Genomic DNA, 9,539 nt, shown 5'->3' with positions numbered 1-9,539 from the left:
TTTTTGAGACATATTTGGCTCTTAACGTGCCACAAAAGGCTAAATGGTAAAAAGCGCACACCCCATCCTACGCTGGTCTTATTAGAGCATCTCCAGCCGTTGCCCCTAACGGGCGCCTAAAATCGCCGCCTGGGGAAGAGCCGGCGCAAAAAAAAAACGACCTGGGGGAAGTTGGTCCCCAGTCGCCGGCCCTAGGCCCGTCCCTAGGCGCGCTTTTTTTTTAAAAAAAAGTTTGGTGAAGTTCGGTTAAACACGGCTAAATTTTGTTAAACTTCGGCATATACTCCGTTCCTCAATATAAGGTGTATTATTTTTTCAAAAAGTCAAACTTCTCTAAGTTTGACCAAGTTTATAGACAAAAATATCAATATCTAGAATACCAAACCATTATCACTAGATACATCATAAACTATATTTTTACATTTTATATATTTAGTATTATAAATCTTCATATATTTTGCTGTAAACTTGGTCCAACATAGATAACAGTTGACTTTTTGAAAAACTAATACACCTTATATTTAGGAACGGAGGGACATGTTCACGACGCGTTACATAAAACTAAAAAAAGAAATCGCTGAACACAGAGTAGTCGTCGTTGTCGTCGCCGCCATCCTCGCCGCCGCCGTCGGCGGCGGCCTTCTCCTCCTTGACGCGGTCGTCCCTGCTGCACCCCTGCCCGGCGTCGCCATGGCGGACAGGTGCCGTCGGCGGCGGCGCGTCGTCGTCGCTGTCGTTGAGGACGACGACTCCTCCTTCTTCGCGGCCCCGGCGGCGTTGCTCGAAGCGCCGCTGTGCGGCGACCTGGCGTTTCCTCTCCATCCCGAGGAAGTCCTTGCGCGCCCATTTCAGGGCCACATCGTCGTCGAGCTCCACCTCGTCGGGCTCCGTCTTCACGGCGGGGAGCCCCGGCTCCGTTTTCACCGGCGCGAGACCCGGCTCCGTCTTCGGCTTGACGAAGCGCGGAGGAGCCGACGAGGGGGCGCACCGGCCGCCTTCGTTGATGACGATGCCGGCGCTGCGAGTGCGCCGGCCGAGCGGCGTCTCCGCCGCGGGCTCGGCCTTGACGCCGAGCAGCGCCGGAGAGCCGGAGGAGTGGTAAGAGGATCACGACGAGGAGGAGGAAGACGATGAAGAGACGAACCTCCTGGGCAGCCATTGCCCGGCGCGTCGGCGGTGGGCCGGGGCCGGGGCCGCCGGGGGAGGGTATGCCAGTGGCGGCTCGTTGCCGCCCTCGAGGTGCGCCAGCACGCCGTCGAGAGTGGGGCCGGGGACGCCCCACCACACGCGGCGCCCCTCGCCGTTCTTCATGCCACCCACCACCGGCGCCCCGTTGGTGGACGCCAGCCTCTGCTCCTGTCGGCGCTCGAAGTACGTCGCCCATGCCGAGTGGTTGTCGGCGGCGTACTGAGGGAGGGCGCACTCCTCATCGGTGAGGGAGGCGCGCGCGAGCTCGACCTCGTCGGCGAAGTAGGCGGTCCGCGCCACAGCGTCGGGCAACGGGGGAACGGGCACTCCCCCGTTACTGAGCCGCCACCCCGACGGCTCGGCACGCATGTCCGGCGGCGCCGGGATGTTGGCCTCGAACAGGATCCAGGACTCCTGTTCGCGAAGCGAGCGGCGGCCGAAGCCGTTGGCCGCCGCCTCGTCGCGGAGGAAGCGTTCGACCATTGGGGGGCTGTCGGAGGGAGGGCTCGAAGGCGACGCACGGGAGAAGGAGAGGGAGGGCTCGACGGAGGCGGTGCACGGCAGAAGGAGAGAGCTGGGCGGCTAGGGCAGGTGTGGCCTGAGGCGAGGGAGGGCACTGGCTTATATAGCCGTGCCCGTGTGTACGCGTGACGGGAGGGAAGGCGTCGCCGCGCCACCCCGTGACGCGCCAACCGTGAGGAATCAATGGCAAGGCTGACCGGCGGCGACAGCCTTGGCAGTGATTCCCGCGGGAACCGAGAAGATGAGGGCGACGAAGCGCCCGTCTCGCTGACGCAGCGGGCCCGCGGCTGCTTCATGGCAAAACCACTCGCCCCGGCGACCCCGGGCGCCCTCCAGCGCTCCGGGTTCGGCCTGGGTCCGCCGACGCTGATTTCGGCCCACGCCGGCGAAAATCGGGCTCCTGTGGGTGCGATTGGACCGTTTTTCCGACGCCGGCGCAAAAAAATCGCCTTGAGAGGCTGTTCTTGGGGAGCGGCTGGAGATGCTCTTAGTGGCAAGCCCACCATGTATAATGCTTTTACACAATCTCCAGCCAGGAAGCTTCTAGAAGCTCTCGACCAGTTTTATGAAGCTTTTAGAAGCAACGTGCAACAATTTATTGTTTTTCGTTTTTCAAATTCCTGATCACCTTTAGGAATCTTGATTTTTTTTTATTGCAGAACATTTTTCAAATCACGAACCCCTTTTCAAATACATGAGCAATTTCAAATATGTGAAAATTTCTTGAAATGTGTAAACTTTTTTCAAATTGCAAACATTATTTCAAGTGAACTTTCTTCAAATTTATGAACTTTTTCGAATCTGTGAAGATCTTTCAAATTCATGAACACTTTTTCAAATCTGTGGACATTTATTCAAAATTACGTTTTTTTTAAATAAACATTTCGTCTGAAACAAAAAACCAGCCAAAAAGACCTACCTGTGAAGAACGGAAATACTAATGGGTCGCGCGACCCAATAACCATCGCGTAGGCGCTGGTTCACTAGCGGGCTGTTAAGTATACGGTCATTATCTTGGGGGGAAGTCTCTAGCTGATTATAAGTATATATGGACGGAGAAGAGTGGAATTCACCAGACGTAGGTATTTAGTCATTTTTTTTTGGCTGGAACCCTAGCCGCCGCCAGGGGAGGCCGATCTTCCAACGCCGCTCTCTGGCGGCTCCCCTCCGCCGGCGACCTCGGTCGTTGGTGGTGAGGGGGTTACCGGATCCACGCGTGTGGATCGTTTTTACTCTCTCGTAGTCTAGATTTTTAGGTTGTTCATCGTCTTTGCTTCGGCGGCGACGATGACAACGCTGAATAAAGATTCTTCGGATCCTTTCCTAACGAGGCCATCGGTCCTATGGTTGGGGATGGATTTGGAAACCAGTCTGTTCAAGTAAGGATGGCGTGGCGGCGGCAGCATCCTCGTGGTGGACCTGTGTCCTCGGGCTCCGCCGTTGCAACGACGTTTGCTCCAGCGTCGGTGCGGAGCTTGGGAGGTAGTTAAGGAGCGGATGCAGATTATGGTCTGCATCAACGACATCTGGAAGACGGAGCATGTGCTGGGCTCGTGGTTGGTGGATGCAGATATGGTTTCCTCCTTCGGCGTTTTAGTCATGGTGGGTTGCCAGATCTGGAGCTTGATGGTGTGTCCGGGGTGTTGCCCCGGTCCGATTCGTTCAACGGTAAGGGTTTCACTTTTGGTGAGCCACCTTGGAGGTCCGTAAAGCTGCATATCAGCGATGGAGCCACGTCGAGCTCGGGTGAGGAGGTGATTCGTCATTTTTTTCTTCGGTGGCTGCTGCGGTGGTGCCGGAGGCAGGTGACGGATGTTGGTGTCAAGCTCAGAGATGTTCTGCTATCTTTTCAGTCTTGTCATGTCGGTCTTTACGTGACTTGTACTTTGTTCTTTATGATATGAATGAGACACGTATTACCATGCAAAAAAAGGTATTTAGTCATTTTTTCAATAAAATCCATATACTACCATATACTCTCAAAATACCAGTAAATACCAACAATATTACGGATAATTTTTATAATTTCTTTTTTCAAAAAAATCCAAACAACCAAAATACTTCGAAATAAATTTCAAATAACCATAACAAAACTACACAATTTGAGTAAATTATTTAAACTAGAAAAAAACTTCTGAAATTCATTGAAATATGAGTGACATATTACAAATTTTTCTGAGGCATGTGGAATGTTCCTGAAAAAATTGATTGCATAAAGCATACAAAAGTTTAGTTTTTTTCTCAAAATTTATAAATTATATTTTAAAACTTTTTAGAACAATTAAATGTCACTAAAACAATCATAAAACATGAATAAAATTAAAATTTTGACTCAAATAAATACTCCTTCCAATCCAAATTAATTGTCCCTCGAATGGGTGTATCTAGATACATCCATTTGAGCGACAAGTAATATGGATCGGTGGGAGTATTCAATTTTCAATTCAAATGTATTCGTGGCACTTCTAAAATATAAATTGTTTCAAAAAAATTGAATTATTTTTCTGAGATTTACTTGTTATTTTTTATAATAACCTCACAAATTTCAGTTGTTTCAATCCATGTCAAAATATTGCACATAGTTACCAAATATTTCAATCTTGTTTCAATAATTTTCAGTTATTTTGATTAGTTTTAAAAGTTATTTTTTGCATCTTTGATTTTTTTAGTTTTTAGTTTCTGACTAGTTTCGGACCGGAATTTTTTGTGAAATGATGAAAATATTATTGAATGAACAAACAAAGTCTCTGAAAAAGTTAAGAAATATACATAGCCGTTACTAAATTTAAGAGAGAAGCATTATCAAATTTTATGACACATGTACTTCCTGAAATTTTGAAATCATTTTTTGCTGAAAAAAACTATCATTTGTTTGAAACCTATAGTTTTAAAAAAGGAACTTTTGTGTTTTTTTTTTGGATCTCACCAGAATTCAATTACAAAGTGTGGGGGAAATTTGGATGCATAGTGATACAGAAAAACAACTCTTAAGGTGTACACAGGGAGTGTGAATCTCAAAGTGCAATGAACGGCTCTAACACGTGAGAACAGAGTTTTTGATACAACATGATCCCTTTTGCTCTGCTTTTTTGTTCCTGAAAATAAGCTGTGTAGTAAAGGAACTGGCATGAGCAACCTGTATTATGGACACCTTGCTGGATGACTTGACTGCCTGCCGGCCGAGGTCGGGCCCTGCGCAACTTGTCAGGCGAAGACAAAGAGTCGCCCAAGCTGGCCTCGCCTGGTCAGGGGTCACCGTTGAGCATGAGCAGCGGCCCACTCCACTCAGTGATCCATGCGCCGTTCAGCCGTCAGTCCGCCGGCGCGCGGTAACATCCGGGGCGCAAATAATGCATGATGCCATGCACAGGACCGCAGCCGGCCACCACGCACGGACGTGCGGCGCGGGGAAGGGGACTGCCGGTGCCGGGGCCGGGCGAGCTTGATAATTCACCGCGCCCGAACCGGGTTGGTGGCGACGGAGAGAGAGAGATCCATCCATTGAGGATAGGCACATGCCACCGCCGCAACGCCACCACTCCCCGGCACGCACGTACGCACCGACCCTATATAAACCCTCACCGCGCACGTCTCGCCCTCATCGATCCCACTCCCACGCTTCGTATCCTCTTCTTCCCCGCTCCCGCCGCAAACCCTTGGCATTGCCCGGCGCCGGTCGGTGCGCTTTCCCTGGCATGGAGAGGAGCCGCGGCCACGGCAAGAACGCGCACCCGCCCCCGCTCGCGCCGCCGCGCCGGGCGCGGGCGGAGCGCCAGCGCGCGTCCGGGTCCGGCGCGTCCTTCTCGGCCTCCCTCCTCGACACCATCTACCGCTCCCTCGACGACGGCGGCGTCGTCGACGGCGACGCCGCGCGCCGGTCGGAGGAGCAGGCGCTGGCGCCGGCGCCGCCGCAGTTCTGGTGGGCGGGCAAGCCGAAACAGGCCGCGGGCGCGGACAGACGCCGCCGCGAGACGGGGCCGGCGGTTCGCCCGCGGCACTCCGGGTACGCGTCGTCCGCCACCTCGTCGTCGGACTCGACCTCCAGCTACAGCTTCTCCTGCTCGTCCGCCTCGACCACCGACACCGAGTCCACGTGCCGCCGGCGCAGCCCGCCCCCGCCGCGGCGCCAGCTGGAGGAGTTCGTCGCCCCGGACAGTGTGGACGTGGCCGTGCCAGTGACAACGCCCGGCGAGAAGGCGAAGAAGAAAGGCAGGCCGTGTTTTCCTGTCGCGAGGCACCGGCCAAGAGACGCCGCGCCGTCTTCGCCCGGGCCACCGCCGCCGTCGCCGGGGACGTTCGCGTGCGCCCTCAAGGCTCTGTTCACCTCCGGCCGCCTCCCGAGGAAGCCCAGGACTCCGACACGCGCCCCACCTCCGCAGACGTTGCCGGAGCTACCGCAGCCATCGTGCGTGTCGGCCGCGACGGACGCGAGCATGGCGGAGAGGAGGTGCGTGAGGTTCTGCTCGGACGCCGAGGCGTCGGTGGTGCGGCGCAGGGTCGAGGAGCTGGTGCGGAGCCTCGGGGAGCTCGAGGAGGACGAGGAGGGGAGCGACTCCAGCTCCGATCTCTTCGAGCTGGAGAGCCTTGGCGGGGCGAACGGCGACGAGCTGCCCGTGTACGGCACCACCAGCCTCGTGGCCAATCGCGCCATCGCGCACGCGACGGTTTTCTAGGTCCTTCGCATGCTAAAAAAGGGCAAAAGTTGTAAAAATTGGAAGGACCTGCAACTAAAATGTTGTTGTTGCTTGCATTCTTCTAGTAAATCATGTTTGTATTATGTACTAAATTTGTCCAAGTCCAAAGTTTGGTTGTCCAAAATCAATTTCAGATTCTCATGCAGAATCAATATGTAAAACAAAAAGAGTGGCGCTATTCCTAAGTAAACACTTTAATTACGTAATGTTTACGCACCAGTTCACATGGACAGCCACAACAGTTAGCTAAAAAACCAAGAGTGAAGTGAACTGTAGGTCCTTAAACTATTTCAGAGGTGTCACATAGGTTCTCAAACTATGAAAATCGTCATTTAGGTCTTCGAAGTATAATAAGTGTGTCATTCAGGTCCAAAATCTCACTAACCCCCTCTAAATGGCCAGTTGGCATGGTGAACAGTGCGAAAAATAAAAAAATATGAACAAAAAATCTGAAAATCTTTGGCATCGAAGATACCCCTCGTGCGTGAATAGTAAAAATGTTTGCGAACCACAAAAATTCGTGACTTTTAAAGATGTTAGTGAACTTTATATTAAAGTCGCAAATAGTTTTTCCAAATTCATCGTTCGCGAACATTTTATTAAAGTCACGAATATTTTTTCCAAATTTATCGTTCACGAACATTTTTTTAAAGTCATGAATATTGTTTCCAAATTCATCGGTCGTGAATTTTTTTTAAACTCACGAATAATTTTTTAAAGTCGTGAATATTTTTCCCAAATTCATCGTTCGCGAACATTTCTTTAAAGTCGTGAATAATTTTTTCCAAATTCATCGTTCGCGAACTTTTTTTAAAGTCGCGAATATTTTTCCAAATTCATCGTTCGCGAACATTTTATTAAAGTCACAAATATTTTTCCAAATTCTTCGTTCGCGACTTTTTTTGAATTAATGATATTTTTACTGTTCATGCGCCAGGATCTCTTCGATGACAGAGGATCTCAGTTTTTGGATATTTTTTTATATTTATTCTTTGTCGTGTACTGTTCATCACGCACAGGAATTCAGGACTGTTTGCCGCGCACTGTTACGGTTACTGTTTACGTGCCAGCTGGCCAGTTAAAGCCTGTCAGGAAGATTTTTGACCTGAATGACACAATTACGGCACTTTGAGGACCTAGATGACGATTTTCATAGTTCGAGGACCTACGTGACATCTCTGGAATAGTTCAAGGACCTACATTGCACTTCACTCAAAAACCAACGGAGCATTTGTTAACTTACAGATTTCCTAGGAGTTTTACGTAAGAATAGCATTATTTTTTAAAAGAATAAAGGATAAAATACCAATGTTGGGATAAGTTTAGAGAGGTGTTCCTTATCTTCCTTTGGCAAGATAGAATGTTGATGGTGGGACGTGGATTTAGTAAACAATGGTTCCACCCGCCCGTTATGAATAGTACTTCCTCCGTTCCTAAATATTTGTCTTTCTAGAGATTTCAACAAGTGACTACATACGGATCAAAATGAGTGAATCTACACTCTAAAATAAGTGTACATACATCCGTATGTTGTGTCCATTTAAAATGCCTAGAAAGATAAATATTTCGGAACGGAGGGAGTAAAATTTTAAAATATGATTCCTTTTAACATACATAGTTGATCGGTATACTCGCCTGTCAAGTTTCACAAAAAAATATAACTCATGTGGTATTTTGGGAAAAATGAAAAAATCAAAACTATATTAAAAAAACTTTTTATGAACAGTAAAAAATCAAATTGTATTTTTCTTTTTGAAAAAATCAGATCTATGATAAAGATTCATCAAGAGTACAAAGCACCTCAAACATAATAAAATTGTATTTTTTCGCTAAGAGTATCATGGTAGTCAGTACTTCATGAAACTTCAGAAGTGACTAGAATGATCAATCAAGTTTGATACCCGAGCCAAATTATCTACATTGTTCGCCCAACAAACAAAATAAGATGCGTCCATCAGTTAAAAAGAAAAAACACAATATGAGTCAAGGCTCCCGACATGGTTGGGCTCAACAAGGTGATGATGCTCTGTACCAACCGATGAGATACCCAGCTGATTAATTGGCTAGATGTTACTAAAAAAAAATTGGCTAGCGGATCGGAGTAGATAAGGCTCCACCGACCAAAATATTCCACCAGCATCTCAAGTGTTAGCAATCCTTTCATGAAATTTATAACAACATCCAAATGTCCCTCTCTTTTTTTTCTTTTTGCGGGGAGCATCCAAATGTCCCTAGCTAGACCAAATCTCCGGATAGATCATACTATATCTCTCTAGCTTCTACCTGAAGCATTTCTTTTTTCAAGGTCCAGAAGATGATGATGATGATGATGATGATGATGATGATGATGGTGGTGATGGTGATGGATCATAGATGGAAATTAACTGTGAGACCAAGAATCATTTGCTAGGACAGGGCATGAGGGCAATGCTCTTTTTGGAACGAAGACGCACGGAGCGTCCGGCTTTAAATTAATAAAGCCCCAAGGCAGCATCCACACAAGGTTTTCAACCATACAAACCGAAGAAATAAAGGTTCTGCGGGCTCGGCGTCCCGACAAAGCTAGGTTACCAAATAGCTAAAGTATCACAAAAGCGGAGCAAAGCATATAACTGAACACAAAAGCCTCAAGCTTGCTGACCTTCTTGTCTCGATTTCACCATGCATAACTTGATCTGCTCCATAATCTCGTTCATGCGGTCATCATCACGCTGCTTCCCCAACGGCGTCCAAGCCTGTAAGAAAGTGTGACATTTGAAAAGTATATCAGCTGGGTGTGCAGGGAACTTGTGTTCAATGGTAATTTTGTTCCGCACCGACCAAAGCGACCAAAGCAGCGCCCCTACGCAATGCCAGACAACCCTCGCATTGGCACCCCTCTATGCCGACAGCAAGTTCAGCAAATCATCGCTAGATTGCGGGTTCCAATTCTGCTTGAAAGAATCTCTAACCGCACTCCACGCAAATCTAGCTAGACAACACTCGAAGAACACGTGGTTAGAGTTTTCCCCAAGGCCGCAAATGGTACATGTTTCGTCCACCGGCCCGTTCCGTTTGGCCACATTATCAGAGGTTGAAAGGCGATTACGGAACATTTGCCACGTAAAAATCTTGAACTTAAGGGGAATGCCAACC

General features: G+C 48.7%; 1 protein-coding gene across 1 annotated transcript; it reads left to right on the top strand.

Annotated features, from left to right (window-relative positions):
• The first annotated feature begins 5,344 nt into the window (after nucleotides 1-5,344).
• LOC119305570 (protein BIG GRAIN 1-like) lies at nucleotides 5,345-6,491 on the top strand. Its single transcript, XM_037582057.1, has one exon. It carries the CDS (start codon nucleotides 5,406-5,408, stop codon nucleotides 6,381-6,383), a length of 978 nt encoding a protein of 325 aa, XP_037437954.1. The 5' UTR covers nucleotides 5,345-5,405; the 3' UTR covers nucleotides 6,384-6,491.
• Nucleotides 6,492-9,539: the final 3,048 nt, after the last annotated feature.

The sequence above is a fragment of the Triticum dicoccoides genome, chromosome 5B, assembly GCF_002162155.2.
Source record: "Triticum dicoccoides isolate Atlit2015 ecotype Zavitan chromosome 5B, WEW_v2.0, whole genome shotgun sequence".
Classification (NCBI taxonomy): Eukaryota; Viridiplantae; Streptophyta; class Magnoliopsida; order Poales; family Poaceae; genus Triticum; species Triticum dicoccoides.
Note: the sequence above shows the minus strand (reverse complement) of the source record. Positions and strands in the feature narration are given on the sequence as shown.